The 27,452-nt window shown below is 44.5% G+C and overlaps 1 protein-coding gene and 1 non-coding gene across 9 annotated transcripts; both read right to left on the bottom strand.

The window, feature by feature from the left end:
* On the bottom strand, window positions 1–23,630 carry LOC112263261 (ubiquitin-associated protein 2-like). 8 transcript variants are annotated; one of them, XM_042330626.1, is made up of 19 exons: window positions 23,494–23,630; window positions 21,700–21,837; window positions 20,943–21,020; window positions 18,917–19,027; window positions 18,044–18,200; window positions 15,833–15,919; window positions 14,234–14,297; window positions 13,963–14,081; window positions 13,550–13,605; window positions 13,400–13,455; window positions 12,780–12,969; window positions 12,370–12,631; window positions 11,584–11,864; window positions 11,147–11,340; window positions 10,811–11,039; window positions 10,477–10,516; window positions 10,213–10,335; window positions 8,414–8,471; window positions 8,078–8,234 (listed from the first exon to the last, which is right to left on the bottom strand). In XM_042330626.1, exons 2-18 carry the CDS (start codon window positions 21,793–21,795, stop codon window positions 8,464–8,466), a joined length of 2,151 nt encoding a protein of 716 aa, XP_042186560.1. In that variant the 5' UTR covers window positions 21,796–21,837; window positions 23,494–23,630; the 3' UTR covers window positions 8,078–8,234; window positions 8,414–8,463. The 8 variants fall into 8 exon arrangements, with proteins under 8 accessions (XP_042186563.1, XP_042186564.1, XP_042186565.1 ...); XM_042330628.1 differs by having other exon boundaries at window positions 13,963–14,048; XM_042330627.1 differs by having other exon boundaries at window positions 23,478–23,577.
* Window positions 10,688–10,763, bottom strand: LOC112264276. Its single transcript, XR_002955620.1, has one exon. It is a non-coding gene; the product is annotated as a small nucleolar RNA SNORD121A (small nucleolar RNA).
* Window positions 23,631–27,452: the final 3,822 nt, after the last annotated feature.

Here is a 27,452-nt window from a genome sequence, read left to right as displayed (position 1 = left end):
TTACAGCGCAGAACTTTTATTTAGAGGTAAACGATGGTTAAAATTACATTAAAATATAAAATTTGAATGGGCAAGTCTTTGAGGGGGATCGATGCTGGGAGGGCACAGAGGCGCCCCCCTCCCCAGAGCCCCCCCCACCAGAAACAGAAAACAGGGAAGAGATCTACAGCTACAAAATTGAAATGGAGTTTTAAAAGAGCGTCAAAATAAGTGGGATTAGCTGGGTCACTCAGATGTGTATAAAAAAGGAGACAAATGCAGTTTGTTAATGTGAAAACCCTCCATCTGAGATGTCCTCATTTCATCAGTGGTAAAGCTCTTTCCATTTCTCTATAGGAGTTCAGATTTTGCTGTAACGTCTTCCTGCAGTTTTGAAAAAGTGAACAAAAACGTCCTTCAAAAATAAAAATGCAGCCACCACATTTCTTGTTCTACTATTACATATACAGTATATATATTTATATATATAAATACATACATAAATATCTTACATGTACAACCAATTTGAAAAAGGGAAAAGAAAGAAAATGTAAGGACTTTTGGGGGTGAGGGAAGTTGGAGAAGGAGGGTTATGTTTGGGCAGTGTGTTTAGCTTCACACACAGAGCCTTAAGGATGTGTAGGACAGACTCCCCTAGGTGCCACCACAGTGCCCTTCAGTTGGCCCAGTAAGGGCTGCCATAGCTGGACTTGTTGCCCTGGCTCTTCTGCTGCATGCTGCTGGACTGGTTGCGCTGACCCGGACCACCCTGCAGGGGGGGGGGGCACAAATATGTGGGGCATGTGATGTCATCATGTAACAATAAAGCTCCACTCCACATTCAATTCTAAATGCCTACTGCTTGCTAAATCAATTTTACAACTATAAAAATAGTGCTCTTTGCAAGGACAAGGATTATCTTGACTTTCAAGAATGCCTGAATTGTGTCGACCTTGCTTTTCTGGTTGGCTGGATGCAAGTTTCACCACCCAATTATTTAAAGACTAGTCTACAGGAGTGCTAGTTGAGCCATGGAGGCGTGGTACCAGGACCAGGCTCCCCAGGAGACCATGCATATGGTGTTCATTAACAGCAAGTGGAGAATACAAGTCTACGGTGTTACCTGTCCATCTTGGGCGAGGTGATGGTGCAGCATCTGGGAGTGGGGCTGCTGGTGGGCAGGCAGGATGTGGAGGAAGGGGGCTGGGGCGTAACCGGGGGCACCGCCGGGGTTCAGGGGGCCTGTGCCTCCCAGGGCAGACGGCAGGCTGAAGGGAGGGGGGGTTCCCGTGTGGAAGCCCTGCTTATCAAAAGCCTGGGGGGGCAGAAGACCATTATATTATGTCATGACTGAGTATAATCCTGAACCTATCCTTATGATTCAATTCTGTGGTACTGAGGGTTGTGTGCTCGTCGATCAGACAGCTTTGCCATTAACCACAATTAATCCAACCAGCCGTTTAAATTGAAGTCTATTCGTTATTCTCAGACATGACTTCGCTGAAACGCCCAACAGCAACAACTGAACACCAGGTGTGGACTGACTCACCTGTGTCTTGCTGTACATTGAAGCACCCATTTCAGGCACCCCTCCACTGCTGCCCGAGCCGGACAAACCTGGAGCTGTGAGCGAGAGGACACATCAAACATGTCAGTTTGACCCTGTGAGGTGGCATGGCGCCAGTAGGCAATGTTCAACATTTCTAGTGAGGGGGTTCACCATTTCAAGAGTTAGTAGTGAGTGAGGTAGTATTTCTTAGTAGTGAGGAAGGTGTTTCAGAACAGTAGTAGTAAATCACGGCAGGTAACAGTGAAGGAGGCGGGGGGGTGCGTCCTGGGGCAGCCGAGTTCATTGAGTGTACCTTTCCCTGGGCCGCTGCCAGCTGATTTGGCCTGTGACTGGGCAGAGCCTCCGTACCCTCCCTTACTGTACTCCCCCGCGTGGCCCTGAGACAGGTCGTCAAAAGCTGAGAGAGGAATGGAAGAGGACCAGGAGGACCGAGTGAAGTGGAGGGGGGAGAGTAAAAAATAAATAAATAAATAAAAAAGACAGCAGAGGAGGAAGGGGGAGAAAAACCGAGAGAGAGAAGCAATAAGGTAACTGGCTAGAATAGCATGTGAACAGCGACTATATCCGGCAGAGAGGGGGGCGGGGGGGACGGCATGCTCGCTAAGCAAGATCTCCCTCTCAGCCACGCACACAACAGACACACGGTCTGATTTCAGGTCATCCTCTCACACATACCTGTTCCATATGTGTGCTGGCCGTAGCTGGGCTGATGCTGTTGGTGGTACTGGCTGGAGGGGTTCCCCAGGCCCATGTTGGGCTGCTTGGCCGAGGCCGGAGGCACAAAGACGGTGGGGCCGTACTGGAAGGCGTTGGGCACCCCGGGCATGCCAGCGTAGTAGGGCAGGCCGGTGTAGCCGTAGCCCGGAGGCAGAGGGGGGTTGAGGAAGGCCTGGTTCTGGTTCTGCTGGCCCTGGCCTTGGCTCTGAGCTTGGGGGGGCTGCGAGGATGGGCCCTGTGAAAGGCTGGTGGGGGGAGCCGGGGATGACGAATCCCCTCGGCCAAACTTGGTCGCTTCACCTAAACAAGAGAGAGAAGAGATGGTGATCGATATGAAAAAAAGGCAAATGCATAGGAGGGAATGAGAGACAAAATGGGTTTATGTTCCTGGGAATTTATCTATAATTATTTTTTATTTTTATGTTTAGTATTATTTTGAACTTTTACTTTATTTGAAAGCTAATCGAGTACGGAATACAAAAATCTAGTTTTCTAAACCGAAAACATTAAAAACTAGCCTTCGTATCCAATCAACTAGCTAAATGTTTGGATTCGAATACTAGCCACTTCTCTTATCTCCTGGATAGAAGGCTGGACCAAAGACTAAGAAATGGCAGCAACTTTCCTCCACTACAAGGATTCCTCAGAAGTTTTAGATTTTTTATTATTTTATAAACAACCCTGTGCAAGTAGCTCAACAGCCAGATCTTCCGGAAAACATGCAGACCGCAAAGACAACGAGATGGCAGGAAACTGATCAGCAAATTAAAATTCTAGTGTGTGCACTCGCAATGCGAGCAGTACAAGCACAACGGAGTTGGACAATACATTTTATTTGCCAGTTCTGCAGGCTATTGACGTCACCCACTCCAGTCCATACAGAGCACAGCGGACCAACCAAAATGCAATGACTCCATTTCCAACCAACGCCTCAACACGTTTTACTCTACAATACATAAAACAAGTCTCCTCTTCTGTATGAGTACATGACAATGATATGATTTGCCTCACTGAAAGAATGTAGCAGCTCCACCTGGATACAAATGCATTGAAAAAAAGTGCACAGACATATTTTAAACCCACAGATTGCTGCTCGTTCAGGCTATTGAGTGCCTTGGTTTTAAAATGTAAACAACCAAAATCCTATTCTTGTTTACTGCCTCCCCAAGACAAGCACCTCCTACCTCGGTTTTCTTAACTATAAGCAAAAATATAAAACGCAACATGCAACAATTTCAAAGATTTTACCGAGTTAGTTCATAGAAGGAAATCAGTCAATTGAAATAAATTCATTAGGCTCTAATCTATGGATTGCACAGCCATGGGTGGACATACTTGGAAGCTAAGCCCACCAACTGAGAATCCAAGCCCAGCCAATCAAAAGTCTTTATTACAGACAGAAATACTCCTCAGCACCCCTCAGATGATCCTGCAGGCAAAGAAGCTGGATGTGGAGGTCCTGGGCTGGCGTGGTTACACACGGTCTGCGGTTGTGAGGCCGGAGATGGTGCGGTTTGCACAACGCATCACAGGGGGCAAACTACCTGGCCTCCAAGACACCTGCAGCACCCGATGTCACAGGAAGGCCAAAAAGATGATCAAGGACAACAACCACCCGAGCCACGGCCTGTTCACTCCACTACCATCCAGAAGGCGAGGTCAGTACAGGTGCATCAAAACAGCTTCTATCTCAAAGTCATCAGACTGTTAAACAGCCATCACTAGCACAGAGAGGCTGCTGCCTACATAGACTTGACCACTTTAATAAATGGAACACTAGTCACTTTAACATTATTAAAGTGGCATTGTTTAAAGTATCTTACATTACTCATCTCATATGTATATACTGTACCTTATACCATCTATTGCACCTTGCCTATGCCGCTGGGCCATCTCTCTCACACACACACAATCCCTTCCCTCCACAGGCACACACACAACAGGGTAGCCTAGTGGTTAGAGCGTTGGACGAGTAACCGAAAGGTTGCAAGTTCGAATCCCCGAGCTGACAATTTAACCCACTGTTCCTAGGCCGTCATTGAAAATAAGACTTTGTTCTTAACGGACATGCCTAGTTAAAAAAAATATATATATATATATATATATATATATATAAAGAGATGGATTAAGTAATATATATATATATATATATATTACTTAATCCATCTCTTTAGATGTGTGTAGTTGTTGGGAATTGTTAAGATATTACTGCACTGTCAGAACTAGAAGCATTTCGCTACACTCGCATTAACATCTGTTAACCATGTGTTTATGATCAATAAGATTTGATTTGATTAGTTGATGTACTGACATTCTCTAAAATAGCGGAGGCGGCTTATGGTAGAGAAATGAACATTCAAATTCTCTGGAAAACAGCTCTGTTGGACAATCCTGTCGTCAGCATGCAAATTGCACACTCCCTCACAACTTGAGACATCTGTGGCATTGTGTTGTGTGACAAAACTATGCACATTTTAGAGAGGCCTTAATAAAAAAATGTATAGCCTCCAGCACCTGTGTAACGATCATGCTGTTTAATCAACTTCTTGATACGCCACACCTGTCAGGTGGATGGATTATCATGACAAAGGATAAATGCTCACTAACAGGAATGTATGTGTGCACAAACAAATGCGTGCACAATGAGCAAAATAAGCTGCGTGTATGTAAGGAAATTTCAGCTCATGAAACATTGGCCCAACACTTGTTGCACATTGCATTTGTATTTTTGTTCAATAGATTAACCTCTATGCCACACCCTCGCCAACACTCATTTGGAAGACTAACATCCACGTTGACTCACACAAGTGCTCTGTGGCTGCTGACTTTACTTGCTGGACTGGCTGAACTTTGTGCAACAGGTAAATGCTCCCACCCACAACCGTGGACAACACACAAAACGGACCTTATTATCACTGGCGATGTCACTGACTTGGCTGTCATCGAGCGAGGCGTCTCTGACCGCAAGGTTGGCGACACACTGACCGCTCCAACTCCTCTCCACCAACTAAAGTGCACCATTAAATTCCGCGACCTGAGGAAACTTAACCCATTCCTCTTTCAGGAACACATCCAGCCCACTTTTGAGTCTGACTGTAGTGAGCGGGCCCTTGAAGACATGGTCAATCTGTATAACAGCACTCTCACTTATACCCAGAACATCCTTGTGAAGTACACAGTTCCCCCCCAACTGAAAATCCCAGATCCCAATCGCAGATCTATTGTCTGGGGCTAAGTAAACCTCACCTTTCCTGTAATAACATCATGACCATCATATTAGGGAAAGAGGATCATTTTGTACATGTACTGCGAGTTTAACCAATCCCTTGGTTAGGGCATCCCCAGGATCATTTTTATGTAGGACTGAGCAGCTCAGTTCTGGTGACTTTTTAAAAATGTTTAATAAAAGGGACATTCTACTCCAAAAATGAAAATAAATTAATGCCGACACCACCTAAAATATAATTTCCACCTCTAGAAATGTGCCCAATAACATGTAAAACTTGTTAATTCAATGTAACATATTGGACCGTGTGCACATAGCCTATGCGTGATCTATAATATCAAATGTGCTATGAGCAATAAGCATTATCACCTGTAGCCCAACTGATGAAGCATCATGGCTATAAAATGTACATAGGCTGAAGCATGGGGTTCGTCCATCTGCATTTACCCCATTGGACACTACATCCTGATTGTTATTATAAACATAAATCATTATTCACTTTAAAATATATATATTTTTTGTTTATATTGTTTTTATGCAACGCTGCTCTCAAAACTGTTTTCCCGTGATCCCATTAAGAATGGTTGTGCATTGGACAGACTTGACCACTTGTCCAATGGCCCTCGCAAGGAATATTTAGCTTGGATAGAACACACAAGCCGACTAGGTAAATAGGTCAAATATTCTACTATGGGGTTGTCTGATTTTGTTTTAATAACATTACATTGCAAAAACAGTCGCACTGGAAAGTGCCACCCTGAGCGATAAAGCACAGGCTTTGAATGACTTCGCCAGCCGCTACAGGAGGGTACACACCGCTGTCTGAGGTGAGCGCATTATAACATTTAACTCCCATCTTAACATCGGACGGTCATTAACCAATCACGCGTGTCAGTTCAGTGCACATTCATTTGGGAACATATTCATTTCGTAGAACAGACACGCTTCTGGCTATTAGGCTAAGTCACCTCCAAACCAGCCTTCTGCGACCTTGCCTCTCGCTTATGGAACGCTCTCCCTGACCATGCACCTCCATCATTGGGAACTTAAATAAATACCGGCCATAAAAGCCACTTCTACAGACTATTTTTCACAGTCCTAGTCCCAGTGTACTCAGCACCCACCCCACTACTGCCATTTTAACTGCCTTCATTCTAAACACATGTTATTTTTATTGTCTAACGTTTTTCCCCCACAGTAGAGTTGAGATAACTCACGAAAAGCGATATACAAATTAAATGTATTCTTAAATAGGAAGTATGAATCATTCCATCGAGGGATGGGGCTGAGTCAGCCATTTGTTCAATTCATTAGTCAGAGGAGATGGGAGATTCAGTCATTGAGGTGGTCCACATATTAAGATTCAGCTATGTGCTTGTAACCATCATCATCTCCATATTATGGTGAACACACAAGAAATGGTTCTGGCCCCAGAGATTCGTGCATTTGTAAACGAGTGTGCATCAAGCGTTACCTGAGTATGGATTGTTGGCCAGCCCATCTCTGCCAGGCATCGTTGCCGTTGTACCAGGGAATGTGACTCCATAGTAGTCCTACAGAGGGATGGAGAAACACACCAGCTTAAACGAGAGACAGAAGGAGAGAAAACTAACATCACCAAATAAATCAGATTCCACACAGGAGATGGGAGATTGTCATTGAAGTGGTCCACATATTAGGATTCAGCTATGTGCTTGTAACAACCATCATCATCTCCATATTAAGATGGGCACAACAGACAACATTAATCATTAACATTTATTTATGCCTGGTCTATTAAAACTACATCTAAACCAGAGACCATACGAGAGTCCATCTGGGCAAACAGAAATGTGTGCTGCATTGCTCTTCATCGACACAAGGGATGTTCCATGTGTGAAAGGTCACTCACCATAGGCAGACGAGACTGAAGCATCTGCAGGTCCTCATAGCCATAGATCTGCTTTAGAACAGGACAAAGACCAAATGAAAACAGGTCCGTTGATACATCTCAACTGAAATAGTCAACCACAACTCGCTAAGCAAGAACCAATGGCGGACTAGAGTAAAAGACTTGAGCGAAATGGATGGGAATTCATGGAAACAAAAAAAAAACAGCGCAAGGGCGCACAAGAGGAAAAAGAGGGGTAGCGTAGTTACCGGGTATGCAGGAAGCAGGCCTCCAGGGCCCATAATGTACTGATTGGCCAACAGAGGGGGCACTCCTTGGGCCAGGTTAGGGGGGGGTTTGCCTGTGGAACATCAGAATGAGAGAGGAAGAAGAGTCAAAAATTACACTGGTCACAACGGTCAAATAAGCAGAGGGAGTAGGACAGGGTCTCCCCAAACTCTGTCCCCGGGATCCCAAAGGGTGCCCGGTTAGTTTTTTATCTAACACCACACAGCCAATTCAAATGATCAACACTTGATTAGTTGGTTATTATAATCAGCTGTGTAGTGCTAGGGCAAAAAACTAAATGTGCACCCCTTGGGGTTCCGGGGACAGAGTTTGGGAAACCCTGGAGGGGAACCATTAAGTGACCGTAACAAACCTATGTGTGACGGCAGGGTTCTTCTGGACTCACCCGAGGTGGTGGTCAGCAGAGGTTGGGCGGTGCGCCCGGCGGGTGAGAGGGCGGCGTTGCCAGTCAGACCAAGTCCTCCGGGGCCGTGCATCATGCCATTGGAGCTGCTAACAGTGGCGTTGATCGAAGGGCTTGAGGAGGAGAAGGCATGGAGACTGCTGTTCTCCTCACTGGTCATCTGTATTATAGGGTGGGGGAAGAATTAGCCTGACAGAAGCTTAGCTTTAAAATCGGTCGCCCTTTTCCTCTCCAGCGTCTGTGCTTATTTAAGATCAGTCCCTCGGCGATCAACAACCATAGACACACACCGTCTAGGAAGTGTTTTACGTTAGCCCAAGAAGAAGAGGTGGTGCTTACCGTGAGGGAGGAGCTAGTGGAGAGGGCAGATCCTGACGAGTATGTACTGGTCACATGACTGGAGAGAGAGCAGCAGAGAAAACGGGTAATGTTAACCCAATGAGTCCCACCGTAAAGCAAGTGCATTTGACCTCTAAACCCCTTTAAACCCGCTAGAATCCCCCCCAAAAAATTTAAGCTAGAGATATATATTTTTGCATTTGATTCGTCTCAATCCACCGCATCCGCTGACGTAGCACTGTGGCAGAGCTAGAGCGGTGTTTGACTACAAAATCTGTAGTGTCCGAACGGTTTGGTCTACAAACTTATGACCCCCCTCTATGTAAAGACGATTCTCACGAACACGTGTTCTTCGTTTTGCTCTACGACCCACACAAGCGTCTTGGGACTCGTCTAAGTCGGTACAGCCGACCTGCCAACTTGTCTGTAGCGTCCGAACAGTTTGGGCTGCACACTAATATGACCACTCTGTGGAAAGGTGACTCACGAACATGTTGGTACCCACAGGCCTCATCTGAAGGTCCCCCGGTACCAGTTTAAAAAACATATGAATTGAAGTATAATGGAGACTGTTTAGTGCCATGTGTATGTGACCAATAAAATTAGATTTTGATTTGAAATATATTTTGATTTGTTCAACACATTTTTGGTTACTACATGATTCCATATTTTTTATTTCATAGTTTGTCTTCACTATTATTCTATAATGTAGAAAATAGTAAAAATAAAGAAAACCCATTGAATGAGTAAGTGTTCTAAAACTTTTGATGTGTAGTATATACACACGTTTCCTTTTCTCTCAAATCTCATACAGACACTGTAAAGGGTGGGCGACTCTGTTCCATGTCGTGAATCTTATTCAATGAGTTTGTATGAGCTAATAGCAGTAAGGCCAAACAAAAATATTAATCAAATATAAATATATATCTATTTTTAATACTTCTAGATTTCTTAATTAAAAATCAAGTAGTTAAATTATTCTTGGTGTGACCTTTTTAAAGCAATTCCATATACCTTGGTAGGCTTAGACTGCAGCGAGTTAAACATTGTGTGTTTGGATTTGTCCATTTCTTCTGCAGCCGTAGACACCATTAGTTTGTGTGATTAACACTAGAGCACTGTTTGAGACAATGGTGGACCCCGGAGGGGCCCGGGTCTTAAATTATTATTTTTTAAAGGCTGTTATGTCCAAATGGTTTGAGCTCAAAACCGAGACTCAAACATGCTTTGCCCGACGACCCTCACAAGCTATAAGAGTCATTAGAAGGTAAGGACTTCTTCTAGACATATCACAGGAAATCCCAGGCCAGTGTTCATAACACTGTAATAAGCTCACAGTTGCTGTCACAACCAAACAGCTGTCACTGATTAGTTGGATATTCATTTCCCAGCAAACAATCTGTACTTACAGCATTCATAAATTCATTTTTATCAGGTTGGTTTGTTGGATCTTATTTTTCCCAATTGACATTAGTCAATAAATCTCACGAAAGCCACTGTTTATGTCAAATTGTGTGGTCTACTTGTAGCCCTGGTTGTCCTGAAAATAAAATGGTAAAACACTTCATTGTGAGGGTAAATATAAGGGCTGGACATGCAGATAAATGAAAGGACAATGTTTCCTGGGGTCTCAGGACTGAGAGGGTTAAAAAGGGTTGAACCAACCGATAACAAGGACTTCAATTCTACCGAGTCAACACGGGAGATTCAGTCATTGAGGTAGTCCATATATTAAGATTCAGCTATGTACTTGTAAATATTATCATGAGAATGACTAGGGGGGTGAGTTATGGGCTTACCTGCTGAGGGATGGCAGGGGGCGGAGTGGGAGGGCATGGGGGCCGGGGAGGGAACATGGTGGCCACTTTCACTGCTCATGGGGGGCGACTCTGACTTTTGGGTATGAGAGGCCAATGTCGTTGCTGAGAAAGAAGAGGAGAGAAACCGACAGATAAGGAAGCACGCTGGACTCGTTTTTTTGTCTTAAAACATGAACTAAGAAAACCTTTTTCCTTCAAAAGGGTTTCTGTTTTTGTCAACCACAAATTCTCATGGGTACTTACAGTCCTGTGGGCCCTGTGTCCTCATGCCACAATAGCCATTCTGTGAAAGAAGACATTGACACTCAGAGGACCATCTGATTTCACTAACAATGATACGTCCTGTATCAGTGGCCACAAGCCTTTTGAAAGGGTGTTCTTGGGCATATCGTGCTGTTACATTAAAGCTCTAGTAATCTTAAAACCACGCTTAGAGTCTTGAAAATGTCCATTGACCATAGGAGATTCAGTCATAGAGGTATTCCACATAATAATCAGATATGTGCTTGTAACCATCATTATCTCCAGGTTTACGAGTGACAAGTCGGAGACCGTGTCTATAGTGTGGGTTACTCACGGTGAGGGGGGCGGAGGGGGAGTCTTTGCTCTGGGAGTAGCCCAGGTGCGAGGGCAAGCTCCGCGGAGGGCCACTGTCCACTCTGCTACACGAGGGGTTGGAGGAGGGCGGAGCGGCGCTGGGGAGACCCAGGGAGGGGGAAGGCGTGGCACTGGGCAAGCCCAGAGACGGGGAAGGGAAACTGGGGTCCGACACAGGAGGCATGGATGGCAAGCTGCCCAGGGGCTCACTGCAACAGAGGGAAGAGCTAGTGTGATACAAGTTCACCTTGGCCTCTACGCTCACACAACAGCGAGACTAATTAGGCTAATTATTTTGTATTTATTTGAAACACACCTGACAGGTCCAGGTTTTGAGAACAAGCTAATCTGGGGTTGAGGTACAGCTGTGGAGGCTGGCTCCCTGGCAGACTCGGCCTGTTGGCCCATGTCAGTTACACTGGGCTCCGAGCCAAAGTCCAGAGCCCCAAACTGCACGTTGAGACCAGACACGTCTGCCGAGCCTGGCATCTCCACTGCAGACGAGGGGATCTGAGGAGAGAAAGCGAGAGACATAAAGAGGGTGAGGGACATTTACACATGAAACCGCATCAATGTACATACGCTATTCACAGTGTGATTAATGAGCACACTGACATTTCAGGCCCAATGTGTAAGAGCATGCAAAGTTACTCACTACTTGTGTTTGTTTCTCTATTTATAAACATCTACTCCTTGTATGTACCCTCTGAGTGAGCAGGCAGCCTCTATTCCCACACACACACGTTTCCTAACCTTGGAGGGAGGTGGTACTCTGCGTCTTTGGGTCTTGATCTGCCTCTGTGGGGGTTCAGCCATGGGGGCCTGGTGGTCGAGAGCCAGCTTGACCCCGGGGGAAGGCCCGTCTCTGGGAGGCGGGGGCCCGGCGTCGTAGTGGCCATGGCCTGGGGGAGTGGGGACTGAGGGGGGAAGAGACAGAGGCTCTGCCTGGGGCAGAGAGCTCTGCTGGGCCTGCTGCTGCCGCTGGGCCAGTTTGCTGAGGACAGGGGATGGTTCCGGCTGCATCTTCAGATCCACTGGAGAAGACCGAGAGAAACCGACAGAAGGGTTTATGGTGGTATTGGGAGTACAGTAAATACATGCATGAAAAACTTATGCCAGTATGGCTGCTGGTCCGAAATTGCCTCCCTTCTCCTTCAATGTTTGCGCCACCACAACTACACTGCTTACAGACTCATCAGATCTGGGGTTAGGACCCAGGGGATTGGACTAAGAAATGAATAGGGCCCGGATATGTGCGGCAGCTTTTAGAACAGAACTCTGACTTAAGGTTCTTGGTGTACCCTGATGCTTCTCCTCCCCACTGTGTCACTGGGGGGGGGGAGAGGTAGAAAGAGAAGTTGAACAGAGTGATAATGTACTGGGGGGAAAAATGCAATTTGAGGACAGAAGGAGATTATGTCAGCGGTAATCCACATTAAGTTTCAGCTATGTGCTTGTAACCACCATCTCCTATTCGACAAGCCGATAGACAGACAACGACGTACCCACACTTGAAACTTGATTTCCGTGTGACAGTACCTGCGTGTGTCTTAAGTTGAGAGGTTGGAACTGGGCCATGCTCCACTCTTGGGGCCTTGAATTCGCTGGCGGAAATGGGCGAGGGGACTTCAACTGCAGGTGGACCGGATTCTTTGGCGACACTGGCGTTGCCCGCTGTGACCAGCTGCTGATTGGGCCGCGGGGCGAGCCGGGGCCCGTTGAGCTGCTCTGGTATCCTGACCTCATCCGGGGGTGGCTTGGGCCCACTCAGAGTCCCAAAACCAGAGCCCAGGACTGAGGACTGTTGTGGGGGGAGAGAGTTGATAATGTGAGTCTGAAAGCATTTCCAGGCGTCTAAATTCACTTGAGAGCATAATACTAGTGTCTATGTATAAGAATATGAATGCGTGTAACCATGTTATGGGCATGCGTTTGGCTGGCTGCCTCACCAGGGCGGCGGGGGCGTAGCTGTTGGCGGCGGCACTGGCGTAGCTGTGTGTGGCGGTGCGAGTGCCATTGTGATGAGAGTTGGTGAATACCAGGCTCTGACCCCCGAGGCCCTCGGCGGCGGGGGGCTCCATGCCACCTAGCTCAGCCTCCATGCCGCCCGTCTTGGGCAGCAGCAAGCCTAAGTCCACACTACAGAGGGGGGGATAAAACAACCAGCAGTTTACAATGGGACACTGAATGCAAAGTGTTGTGTTGTACCCAGATACTGCTTTGTCACGATTAGATATCACTTCAATTTACTTATAATGCGTCTCATTTATATCTCAATGAGAAGTTGAGCAGAGTGAGAATGTAATGGAAAAATAATGTACTTATAGGACAGAAGGAGATTCAGAGATTGAGGTAGTCTACATATTATGATTCAGCTATGTGCTTGTAACCATCATCATCTCCATCATTTGTAAGGCCGGTACAGAGAAACGCATACCAACCCCAGCCAATGTACTTTTTTGTTTGTATGGTGAGAATTCGTGCTAGCAGGGAGAGCCAGAGGTACTCAAGTATTTCATTGGCTGTAAAGTGCGCTTTACTGTGGTGAGCATTTGATTGGAGCCCTTACTTGTGTCCAGGCGTGAGGTGGTTTGCAGAGGCAGTGAACACTTTGGTCTCAGACAGCTGTTGATAAAAACAGAAACATCAGGAAGAGAACCTTTGTTGTGTGTGTCTGTGTATCCACTGCAATATAAAGCCAAAAGTGGCAAACACTTACATCCTCATTCCAGTCTTCCGCAGCCCAGTCTTCTAAGGTGCCTCGCCATGTTCCTCCTACATGGGTAGGGGACAGTAGGGGTACATAAGTTAGACACGCCTTCATGCCTGGCCTACTCTGGCTAACAGAGCTCAATCAGCACAATAAAATCTGGGTTGTGTTCAATAGGGCACCTCCTAAAGAAAACGCATCACAACGGAAAACAAAAAAAAGTGTTTCTTATTGGACAAATGTAGGTAGTCCCTTCCTGTGTTCTTCCCGAATGAACACAGCCCTTGTTGTTAACTACTACACTTTAAAGCTCTAAAACATGTAACTTGTAACAACTTGTAAAGGAGTGGGCCTTCATTTCACACCTCAGGGAAACCCAGTTGGCCATCTAAAAATCAACTGGCGTGCCAGAAAGGTCTCACCTGTTCCATCGTCGATCCCCTCAGTTTCCCAGGTTTCCTGGCGAGACGCGCCCGAGTTGGCATTGTAGTCAGCAGGGTTGAAGAGTCTGGAGGCGAAGAGGGGTTGTGTAGGGGTTCGTCTGTGTGTTATCATTAAGTCGACATTATTCAGCAATGCTACGTTACAGTGAAACAGCCACCCACTAAAGACCTCCTGGATGCCGGGCTGAATAGACATGAACAGCGGGAGACAAACGGGTGGGCTCTCCTGTATAGGTTTTTTCCAACTCACCCCATCCCCTGAGAGGAGAACCGGCTCCCACCAGCTGCTCTTCCTCTGCCGCGACCCCCCGACCCTAAGGACACACACAGACACACGTCTGACCTCTGCTGCAAGACACACAAACCTCTGTCTAATAACCACACGTGAAGTATGCGAGTAAAAAAAAACAAAAAAAACTGACATACGTTTTCCACCCACGTCTGATATGTTGCTTCAAAAACACACAAGCATAGGTTAGAGGGGGGCATGTTAATAACCGGCGACTTCTACGTCTATACCGGTAAAGAATTTTGAACAGACTAAAAGCCTAACGTTACTTGCTTATCAGAAATCAGTGTTTAGACTTTAGCTTGACAACAGCGACACAATTTGACAGGCTTTAGATCAGTATACGAGAGCGGGCTTAGCCTAGACAGCCGAAGTTAAAACGTATGACGAAACACATCTAGAGACAGCAACTGCCGTCATAGGCACCCCTGACCCCACCCTCACAGTATGCAAGTCTGTCTTTGACTGTCCCAACCAAAACACCCCCCTCTCCCTAGCAGCTGCAGGACACAGTACATTTCACACGTTGTATGGCACTTGTGGTAATAGCTTGGCGACACAAATAGACACATTGCCAACTAAAATTCTACACCCACCCTACTAGACGTACAAAATGCCCACATCACATGCCATGTTGGGGAGACAAGGGCCCCGTAGAGTAGAGCGTGGGTTTTGCAAAACTAAGATCAGGGAGGGTTATTGTGGAGGCTATTGTAGCATACAGGCATAGTAGTGGAATCTTTTTGTGTGGCACACAGGACTCTACATTGGGAACATTTTGGTAGTATATGCGCATAAATATTTTGCTGTGTGAGCTATTTTTATTTTTTATTATTCTGGGCCTTTTTATATAAAAAGACCCAGAATAATAAAAAATAAAAAAAAAGTGTTATAATAACCTGGCTTCGCTGTAGTATCCTAAAGAAAGGTGCCGGTCTTGGTTGCACCATTGCCACAATGAAAACAGATTTTTTTCCTAGCCCAAGATATGTCCCAAATAACCAACTCTACATATTTCCTCTTTCCATCACACATTGGCGGGCCACATTTTTCAATCCATATCGCGGGCAATTCTAAAACTAGGTCGACTCGCGAGCTGCTAATCATTTGTTTACACGTTGTTCAGTTCTCTAGCTACTTAACAATCTGGTAACTTGACCAGTATATTCTAACATTTGAGGGCACAGAAATAAAGGAAAAAGAGATATCTTCTTCAGGAGATCAATGACCATAGCAGTGAATGAGGCAGACTGATCTCTTGCATGTTGTCAAACCTTATTCTAATTTTTTTTATAGAGTGTGTACAATTTTCAAAGTAAGGCATGGATACAAACTAGTGAGGGTGCACAAAGGTGCCATTTTTCGCACCGAAACAATGCTAGAACTGCAAGAAATGTGCCTATTTTCAGAGTGAGGTCATCACAAGCCCAGCGTTTCACTAATAATGAGATACTAGGCCAATTGTCACGATACCAAGCACATCGTGATACCACAGGGTTCCCATTGCATCGAAGCTAGAGAACGTGGCTACATTATTTTCTTAGTACCAGTAACACTCACCTCTACCAGCAACGCCTCTACCCCTGCGACCACGGTCTGCCCCTCTATCTCCAGGACCCATTTCAAACACATTCTCCTCTGACCGCACTGAAAGGTAAGGGGGGGGGGACACACACCAAAAACAAATGACATTTGTCAACATACTCGCAAAACAAAGAGGCGATTTAACAGTTTCCAGAACATTAAGAACACCTCGTTCCATGAGAGACTAGCTGAACGCTGTGCTCCTTTATTGAGGAAACCTATTAAATCCACTTCAGAAATCAGTGTATATGAACGGAGGAGACGGGTTAAAGACTCATGTTTTAACCTTGAGACAATGGATTGTGTATGTGTGCCATTCAGAGGATGAATGGGCAAGACAAAAGACTTAAGTACCTTTGAAAGGGGGATGGTAGGTGTCCCTAGGGCTGTGGCGGTCATGAAAATGGACTGCCTGTCTCACAGTAATTGACCTTTAATAAACAAACACGTTTAGCTAAATCCATACACCTAGTGCCTAGGCTGAGGTCTAGTTCATTTATAGCAGACAAGATATGCTTATAATTCCCATTATATTATATGATTTTAGTTATATGAATACAAGTGAACATATAGCTGAATAAAATAGAAGGGATATTTCTCAAATGATTGCCATGGGAGTGTGCACATTGAGCGGCTATTACATGTGATGTAAAAAGTGACTTGAAACAGGTCTTAAACACTTCATTTAGAATTATTTAACAACCTTAGTGATAAAGCGTAGAATGTCTTGGAATTCAAAATATGGGCAGCATGATGCAATTTGATGATTTGAAAAAAAAAAGTCCAAGGCATTCGCTCGGTTTCTGGCCTAGACTGCACCCGCAGCCCGTCTCATTCCCAAGTGAGAATATTCTCACCCATCAGACTAGTCGCAATTTAATATTGTCTTTACAGATTATACTAATAAATGGAAAACAATCACACATTATTAACAGGCCATTATCAGGGCATGGCATTCGTATGCACCAACTTGGTAATAGCATATAGGATGCCTGTCCGGCATTGCCAGTAGGCTACTCCGGATGTAAAGTGAATCATTGCGCATTAGGAGTTGAGAAATAAATATATTACGACTGGAAAGCTGAGATCCTCCTTTTAAGACGCCGTCAAAACTTGTCGCACGCGATTCCGTACAGCAATGTTGCGCAACGACTGGACTTGAAGTAAAATAAGTGTTTGTCTATGCATCAACCAGCTGTTTGAGGAGCTGCCTCTGTGCGATGGACCTATTAATCTCAAACTCTATGCCAGGGCTCTCCGACCCTGTTCCTGGAGAGCTACCCTCCTGAAGGTTCACTACAACCTCAGATGTTTATAATCTGATTCAGTTTAGTCCAAATGGCTACCGTTGCGTTTGGCTTATAGTATGAAACAAGATTGACGTAAAAAATTGGATTGCTACTTTAATGCGGCAGATTTTGGGTTCTAGCAAATAAAATTGTTTGCGGCATTTCTAAACCCTCATTCCACCACCCCTCCCCTGATTAGTCGGACAACAATACTTCCACTTACAGCTATTTTATTCACATCTACAGCACATGCATAATGATTGCCTGATTTCCTCTTTCTGCAAGTGCTGGATTTTCACCCACAGCGGCCAATCCACCATTCAGTGTGATCTTAACTCCAACCCTCCGGTGTCCACAGTATACCATTTTGCAATACATCCCTCCGAGGGTCTTGAACCTTCCCAGTTGTAATTTTGTATTGAGCATACACCTCCATACACTTGGTGACACGTGACAATTTTACCGTTTACAATGTCTTCATACATATTATACCCATTTTTTCTAAGAAAATGTGTTTTACCCCCTCAGTACATTTGAGTTTAATCATATTACTTGCTGAAATATTTGATCCGCCTTACCTGGAAGATGAAGTTGCAGCCAACTCTGTAAGGCTTCATTTACACTAGCTGTTCCCATAGACTTAGTCATTGAGCCAACAACTATCTACTTAAAAGTGCATCTCGGCAGAAATATCTACAGTACCCGTCAAAAGTTTGGACACCTACTCATTCAAGGGTTTCTATTTTTACTATTAGCAAGTTGGTTAGGCTACTCAGCGCCATTCCTTTACAGAGCACAGTGGTTACCGTGACTCAACGATTACGTTGAATTTGACCACATTCGCGACTCTTGACCGACGTTGTGGCGGTAATATGGTCACTAACAGCCCGGCTCTCACCTTCTCGGCTACGGCTGGTTCCACGGCCCCTCCTGTTGGGACCCCCGCGGCCCCGGCTTGCCTCGCGATCCCTCTTCTCTCGGTTGTCCTTCGTCTCAGAGGGTCCTCCCTCCTTCCCGGGGCCTCGCGCCTTTTTCCCAACTGTCTCCCAGGAGGTCTGAATGACAAAGAGACCTTATTGCAAACATAACACTCAAACCTGAATAAGCAAACATGAGAAATAGGTTGTAGATTTTGGTTATGAGAATACTTTGAGAGCGCAAACTTGGGACTGACTAATAAAGTAGTTAAAGAGTCTACCTGCAATTGGAAATAATTTTTGTAGGTAAGTTAATGATGTATAGTTCAACTATCATACTCTATAAAAACCCAAAATACAAGCTAGTTTAACGTCATAGTTTGTAAACAATGTAATTGTGATCAAACACTGTTTAGCAGGGCACTCCAAACCTGTCTTTGGAGAGCAACCCTCACGCAGGTTTTCGATCCAACTTTAAGTTGTAACTAACGTGATTCAACCAGCTAATTATTAGAATCAGGTAGGCTAGATTAGGGTTGCAGCAAAGACCTACAGGACAGTAGCTCTCCAAGTGCAGGGTTGGAGAGAGCTGTTCTATAAAGGCTGAAAACATTATTTAAACTATCATTTGGATCTCATGTATGGTCAGTACTAGCATCCATAACAGTCTCTAAATTTGAGAGTGGTTACACTTCTCCAGCCCCATCACTCAGCCGTTTACCAAAACAGTAGCAGGGCGTTTGCTTTGTGGAAGCTTGAACTGCAGATTGCCCCTTTAATTAGAGTTAGTGTCACTGGATGTGAATTCATGTGTCAGAGCATGGATGCATGGGAGCGCCTGCGGTGAACCTCACCGTGTCAGAGGTGCTTTCCAGCAGGAAATTGATGGCTCTGTTGACATCCTCGTTGCAGTCATGGAGGGCCACCATACACTCATCTTGGGTCTTCCCAGTCACCTCAATCAGCTGTGGGAATACACACATATGATCAGCACTTGGCGACAGGTAATGTAGCGGTTAAGAGCATTTGGCCAGTAACCAAAAGGTCGCTGCTTCAAATCCCTGAGCCAGCAAGGTGGACAAATCTGCCGTTCTGCCCTTGAGCAAGGAAGTTAATCCCCCAACAACTTCTCCCCAGGTGTAGAGGACAGTGATTAAAGACGGGTTGAGGCTAAACACGGAAGACACATTTCGGTTGAATTCATTCAGTTGTGCAACTGACTAGATACCCCCTTTCCCCAAGTAGACAACTTGATTACATTTAAACTGCCATTTAATAATTATTTACAAATGTTTCCATTGAAACTACGGGAAATGAGCATCCAAGTGGCGCAGCAGTTTAAGGCACTGCATCGCAGCCGGGATTTCCTAGTCACGTCGCACTCCAGCGACTCCTTGTGGCTGACCTCGGGCGCCTGCGGGCTGACCTCGGGCGCCTGCGGGCTGACCTCGGGCGCCTGCGGGCTGACCTCGGGCGCCTGCGGGCTGACCTCGGGCGCCAGTTGGATTGTTTTTCCTCCAACACATCGGTGCGGCTGGCTTCCAGGTTAAGCGAACAGTGTTTCAAGGAGCAGTGCGGCTTAGCAGGGTCGTGTTTCGGAGGGCACATGACTCTTGACATTTTCCTCTCCTGAGTCCGTAGGGGAATTGCAGCGATGGGACAAGTCCGACTTCCAATTAGATATGACGAAATTGGGGAGGCAAAAGGGGTAAAAGTACAAAAGAGGAAAATGAATAAAATCCCCCTTGAATTCACAACGTAGCTGTCGGCAACGGGTTGGGTCTAACGGCGAGTTCCTTTCCAATGATTAAACATTGCACATGTACTACCATTACTGTATCCCAACTCCACCTCCAAAAGTTGCCATTTCCTTCTCAAAGTATTGCCATACAGGACTTCGCTGCTATCGCTTGCCTTTCTCTGACACACTTTTCTAACCGTTAACGGCACTGACAGTGGAGGAGACTCCTGGCGTGGACTCCATTTCTGAGTGTCAACATTCGATTCTGCTAGGAATCGACTCCTAAGATCGTGTTTTTGGGACAGACCAATTAGTTGCTGTACTTCCAGATACACAAACAAACACTTGCATCTTTCATAGCAAATTAGACGGGGATGGAGTAAGAGGGGCACAGTATAGGCAGGCCGGCCACCAGGCAGAGAGCAAGAACCGTGCACTAGGCTCATCTATCGGCTATAGCCGTATCTCTCAATTTCTTGGCTTGCAACTTCAGTAAAGCAGGGCCTAATCAATGAATAGGGTAGGATATTCTAGCCTCAACAAACCGAAGACTGAACAAACTCGCATCATTAGCTAAAAGAGCGTGGGCTGTAATCATCAGTTTGGAACTAAAACGAGAGTTTCAATTGGACAAAGTGAGGTAGGTCTCGGCCGTTTAGTTTGCTTACTTCGTGATACAGAATGGGAGTAATGAATGCAACCCAGGCGAGCCAGCCCGAGGGAAAGAGGGGGCACCACGGGCTGTCTTGGTAATATGCATCTGGGAATGCCTTGCAAATTCACCAAAGTATCCTGAAGTTCACCTCTTCTGGTTTTATTTCAAATTAAAACATTGCGCAGGCCTTTATCGTGTAGTTAGACTAACCAAGAAAATAATATATTTTGTGATAACTGTACTGTTGATTTTCATTTTGTTAGGGATTCTTAACTTTAAGGATCCAAATTTCATTTAAATGTTCACTGCCCTAATCGGCACATGTGCACATAAAACAACTCAGCAGTGTCGACAAACGCACTCACAAATACAAAGAAGACACAAACAGACATGTGTGGGATGAGTGTGCATTGGTACTGTACTTAAAATCATAGACTGCTATACAAATGCCATGTTCACAACATCTTTCACACACTGTCCTCACCTGTTTGACCTTATCCTCAAAGTCGGCATCATTTTTGTCGTAGATCATCTGGGCAAGCCGAATCTGTTCCGCTGTGGCCTGCATTAAAAAAAAAAGAGTAGTTACACCCAGGTGACCTCCATTTGTTGTGTGTGTGTGATAAGACTAAAAGGCGATAGGCACATTTGAAATATGTACTTGTGATGGCAGGAATAACATGAGAAAAGATCATGCGACCCCTGGGTATGGTATAACAAAGGCTTGGTGGGACATTAAGTCAAGTTGGCCAAGATATGAGTATATGTAGCTCTCGAAAAACATTATCTATACGTAGGGTTTTCAGCGGTTATATTCACCCACGGCTGGCTCCATGTGAACTACAATTCTTATGCTGTGTCTTAACGTTTAGAAACGGCAATAATAAATCGTTTTCAAAATGGTTTGAAACATATGCCGATATGGCCTTTATCTTTCATGTCAGCTAAAAATAATCTTTCAAGTGAAAAGATGCACTTATGGTACCAGTAACATAGTAGAAAGGGGGGCATAACTGATTTGACGAAGTGCAGGCAGACATACCAGAACACTTAGAAAAAACTATTTATCTGCACACTGCAGAGCTCCCAATGCAAGGGGTTAATCAAATAACATTAAAAAATTCCATTGCATCAGAGCTATAAGCAGCTACATTTTCTTAGTACCAGTAGCAGTCACCTCTGCCAGCAACCAAAAGTACACTGTACAGTGTTGCTACTCTGAAATTGTGTATGAAACTCACCTGTATCTGTTTTTGTGGCTGTGTGGTTTGTGTGGTGGTGGGCAGCGCTCTGTCTCGAGTTCCTCGAGCTGGATTGCTGACCACTGAAGTCATCATATACAGTATATACAAAACAATGTATGTACAAAATAGAAAAATCTGAAACAGATCAACAGAGGGGGGAGGCTGTCAGTCAGATGGACATCATAATCATTTCAACCTCACAGGACTACTTGTACAGAGTCTTGCTTTTGTCGTCAACTTTGCCTGTGCCATGTAAGACTATAACCCTGTCCATCGCCCCTCATGTTTAAATTTAGACGTGGGGGGCTGTTCTGGTGTCAACTTACATGTCTCACGCACACATTCAAAAACATTCTCACAAACGCAGATGTAATGGTCAAACAAGCACCACTCATACACCTGGCTACAATCAATTTGATTGAATTAAATGGCAGCTATAAGTTCTGGCAATTTATAAATAGTTTTGTTGCTCTGTTGACAGTGGCGAATTTGGATTTGAAGCTAGCGTTCAACATTATAGCAAGGCATTCAAACCACAGAGCCTAGTCCAAATCATGGGCAGCCATTTGGGATTGATCAAAAAAGTTCAGGCGTGCCAATGGTTCATGACATGTGCCCGTGAAGTTACTAAAAACTACTAACGTTTGCCAGCTAGCTAAATTAGGCATCGCTATTAACGGAATGCCAAGCGGATATATGGCCTAGCTAGCAGCCAACTAATTTACAAATGAAGTGTGATTCTGATAATCTAACGATAGTGCGTAGCTGGTTTGCTAGCTCTCGTCTAGCTAACAAAGCAGCTGCCATATTTGTTGTGACAGCTGTGTTCTCTAATCGGGGTGGGTACACAAATGAACAAACCGGATTCGGTTAGCTAAATAGCTAAGCGTCCTTGTAATCGAGAAAAAAATAGATTTGTTAGCTAGGTTCGCTAGCTATTTCCAGAAATAAGAGCATCCCAAAATTAGATTGGTTGAGCGCTTTATTATTTTGATGATTCACAGTAAAGACGATGACTTAACGTTGGCTTGCTTGCTAACGACGCGTTAACGTAGCTAGTTATAACGTTAACATTGCCAATCTATTCTTTGTTCACATGTCTTAAAGTAAGCTTGAGCAAAGACCAAACTGTCTGCCTCGCTCTAATCGTTAAATAGATAACATTAGCTAGCTAAAATGTTTACTAAATTACTGTAACTATAGTAGCTAACCTCATGATTAAGCCCATAACGCCCGTTTGATAGCTAGCTAAGTATGCTACCGCAGATAACTTGGTTTGCAGTCACTGTCAGAGACCAAAATAAACAATGTTGGACGGAGCTCTTTGTGTAAACGGCTAATATTAGCCAGTTAGCTAGTACCCCTAGCTAATGATTTATGATAATGGTCGCTCTTTGAGGAACAGTCGCCCATACACTGTACTCCACACACGTGGACTAATAACATTACATTAAAGAATAACATGTAACTAGCAACGTTATATCTACAAATTGTATACAATACTACAATGTAACCCGCTAGAAGGAAGTGTGGACATAGCTAGGTAGCTAGCTATTTGACCCGTGAGTTATCTGGCTAGCATGCTAGTTAGCATACATTTTTAGCATTTGAAAACGATAGCACAATGTGGAGACGCTAGAGCTAACTTAGCACTGTAGTGGCTAAGCTAACTGGCAACGTGAAATGATGGCTCGGTCTATGTATTTTCGGAGTATCACTACAGTAAAGTGGATCCACCGTATTTTTTCGTTTTGTTTATGATTATCATAACAAACCTTTTTCTTTCTTTACCTGCTAACACGCTTCACTCAGCCAGCAGCAGATGCCGTCACGTGACACACCGCGCCGTCGTTCAACCCCGAATAACCGAACCAGCCACTCATAACAGGTCTAGCAGATCAGGTTGTTTTACGCACTCTGCTGGTGTACGTGCTCGCTCCCACCACCTTGGAACGCGCTGTTGATAAGTCAGTGGTTGGTTGGCCTCATTGGCATTTGATATGGATGGCTCTTGTTGGTATTATGCCACCTGCAAGCTACTTATGACGGCTCAAGGGAATCATCTTCTGTTCATCCTTATCTACCAAAATGTCTAAAGAAAGGGAAGGTATTACAGTCTAGAATGTAGATATAGAGCAAAAAAAAATAGAATGTGATTCAACTATTTTGTGAGCTCAAACCCCAAATGGTAGTTACCAATCAAGAGACAGATGGTACAAAGTAATTTTATTTCAACCCCACTATCTTCTCTGGACACAAGCGAAGCAGTACATTTTAGATAAAACATTTAGTCATTTAGCAGGTGCTCTTACCCAGAGCGACTTACAATCAGTGCATTCAACTAAGGTAGACCACACATGTGTATAACAATAATTGAAAGAAAAATCTAAATAGCCGCTATATGCAAAATCAGGGGCTCGGATGGTCTTTACTGAGCGGCGGCTGCAATAGAGAGGCAGGCGAGGGGGCATCCCGATGAGCCTTTGTCAACGAGGAAATAGACCGCCAATGCCCTCTGTCCTATTGTTGAAGTTATTATGTGACTTGTTAAGCACATTTTCACTCCAAAACTTATTTAGCCTTGCCATAACAAAGGGGTTGAATACTTATTGCCTCAAGACATTTCAGGTTTTCATTTTTCATTCATTTGTAAACATTTTTAAAAAAAACTTAATTCCACTTTGACATTATGGGGTATTGTTGTTACGCCAGGGACAACACAATCTAAATTTTATCCATTTTAAATTCAGGCTGTAACACAACAGAATGTGGAAAAAGCAAAGGGGTATGAAGACACTGTACATACCCCAACCAGATGCCATGGATTACAGGCAAGGCGTCAATACAGGACCAAGATTTAATTCTACTACGCCGGCTCTGAAGTTCTACAGATGTGGCAGTACTTGCAAACTATCATGGATTACAAAGTGAAACCCAGCCGAGCTGCCCAGTTACACAAGCCTACCAGATGAGCTAAATACCTTCTATGCTAGCTTTGAGGCAAGCAACACTGAACCATGCATGAGAGCACCAGCTGTTCCAGACGAATGTGTGATCTCGCTCTCCATAGCCGATGTGAGTAAGACCATTAAACAGGATAACATTCGCAAGGCCGCGGGGCCAGACAGAATACCAGGACATGTACTTAGATCATACACTGACCAGCTGGCAAGTGTCTTCACTGATATTTTCAACCTATCCCTGACCCGGTCTGCAAACCCAACTTTTTCAAGCCGACCACCATAGTCCCTGTGCCCAATAACGCCAAGGTTACCTGCCTAAATCCCTTGCCCCGTAGCATTCACCTTTATAGCCATGAAATGCTTTGAAAGGTTGGTCAAATCAAATCAAACTTTATTTGCCACATGCTCTGAATACAACAAGTGTAGACTTTAACGTGAAATGCATACTTACAAGCCCTTAACCAACAGTGCAGTTCAAAAATAAGAAAATATTTACAACACCATCATCCCAGACACCCTGGACCCACTCCAATTCGCATACCGCCCCAACAGATCCACAGATGACGCAGTCTCTATTACACTCCACACTGGCCTCACCCACCTGGACAAAAGGAATAACTTTGTAAGAATGCTGATTATTGACTATAGCTCAGCATTTAACACCATAGTCCCTTCCAAGCTCATCACCAAGCTCAGGACCCTGGTACTGAAGATCTCCCACTGCAACTGGATCCTGGACTTCCTGACGGGACACCCCCTGGCGGTGAGGGTAGGCAACAACACATCTGCCATGCTTACCATCAACACGAAGCCCCTCAGGGGTGTGTGCTTAGTCCTCTCCTGTACTCCCTGTTCACCCATGACTGTGTGGCCACGCACAACTCCAACATCATCAAGTTTGCTGACCGCAAGATGGGAGGTAGGTCTGATCACCGTCGACAATGAGGCAGTCTTTAAGGGAGGAGGTCAGAGACCTGGCATTGTGGTGCCAGGACAACAACGTCACACTCAACGTCAGCAAGATAAAAGAGCTGATTGTGGACTACAGGAAATGGAGGGTCGAACAGGTCGAGAGCTTCAGGTTCCTCAGTGTCAACATCACTAAAGAACTATCATAGTCCACACACATTAACACAGTCATGAAGAGGGCATGGCAATGCCTCTTCCCCCTCAGGAGGCTGAAAAGATTTGTCAAGGGCCTTCAGATCCTCAAAAGGTTCTAAAGCTGGCCCATTGAGAGAATCTTGACTAGCTGCATCACCTCTTGTTACATAAAATGCAAGGAACTGGATTGTGTTTACAGCATGAGTGGTCTCAAGTACAGTACCAGTCAAACGTTTGGACACACCTAGTCATTCAAGGGTTTTTCTTTATTTTTACTATTTCTACATTGTAGAATAATAGTGAAGACATCAAAACTATGAAATAACAAATGGAATCATGTAGTAACCAAAATAGTGTGGGAACTACACATGCTGAAATAATCTGTTCACCTTCTCTGGGTCTCAAATTTGGACTCATCAGACTAAAGGACAGATTTCCACCGGTCTAATGTCCATTGTTCGTGTTTCTTGGCTCAAGAAAGTCTCTTCTTATTATTGGTGTCCTTTAGTAGTGGTTTCTTTGCAGCAATTCGACCACGAAGGCCTGATTCACACAGTCTCCTCTGAAGGGTTGATGTTGAGATGTGTCCAGTTACTTGAACTCTGTGAAGCATTTATTTGGGCTGCAATTGCTGAGGCTGGTAACTTTAATGAACTTATCCTCTGCAGCAGAGGTAACTCTGGGTCTTCCTTTCGTGTGGCAGTCCTCATGAGAGCCAGTTTCATCATTGCACTTTATGGTTTTTGCGACTGCACTTGGGGAAACTTTCAAAGTTCTTGAAATGTTCCAGATTAACTGACCTTCATGTCTGAAATGAATGATGGACTGTTGTTTCTCTTTGCTTATTTGAGCTGTTCTTGCCATAATATGGACTTGGTCTTTACCAAATAGGGCAATATTCTGTGTACCACCCCTACCTTGTCACAACACAACTGATTGACTCAAACGCATTAAGAAGGAAAGAAATTCCACAAATGAACTTTTAACAACTGCACACCTGTTAATTGAATGCATTCCAGGTGACTACCTCATGAAGCTGGTTGAGAGAATGCCAAGAATGTGCAAAGATGTCATGAAGGCAAAGGGCTACTTTGAAGAATCCTCAAATATAACATATATTTTTTATTTGTTTGGTCCATATGTTTTATTTCATAGTTTTGATGTCTTCACTATTATTCTACAATGTAGAAAATAGTCAAAATAAAGAAAAACATTTGAATGAGTAGGTGTGTCCAAACTTATGACTGTTACTATAGATGCGCTTGTTTTGAGATCGAAGCGAGAGCTTCATGTAGCCAAGTGTGCACATTCTGTTCATGTCCTTTGCTAGTTAGTGAGTTATTAGCCCAGTTATAGATAATTTTAGTCAGCAATAGGGGAGTGATAATTTTTTTCTCCTAGAGGGGCAGTGTTGCATTTTGAGACATGCTTGAACAAACTAAGTAGCCAATAGGCAGAGGATAGCATCATTTGTCTGATTCTCTGTAATAATGGCATAGAAATAATAATACATTTTATTTTGTAAAGTGGTTTCTTGCATCAAACAACACAATAACATTTCCAATGAACTCCTTGCCTGAAGGACAGGTGGATAACAGTTTAATGTCAAGCCCTGCATATTTTCTTCAAAGGTTTCATGGAATTTAGGCCTACATTGAACACCACACATTGGCTGCTACTGTA

Source organism: Oncorhynchus tshawytscha, linkage group LG12, assembly GCF_018296145.1.
Source record: "Oncorhynchus tshawytscha isolate Ot180627B linkage group LG12, Otsh_v2.0, whole genome shotgun sequence".
Taxonomy (NCBI): Eukaryota; Metazoa; Chordata; class Actinopteri; order Salmoniformes; family Salmonidae; genus Oncorhynchus; species Oncorhynchus tshawytscha.
Note: the sequence above shows the minus strand (reverse complement) of the source record. Positions and strands in the feature narration are given on the sequence as shown.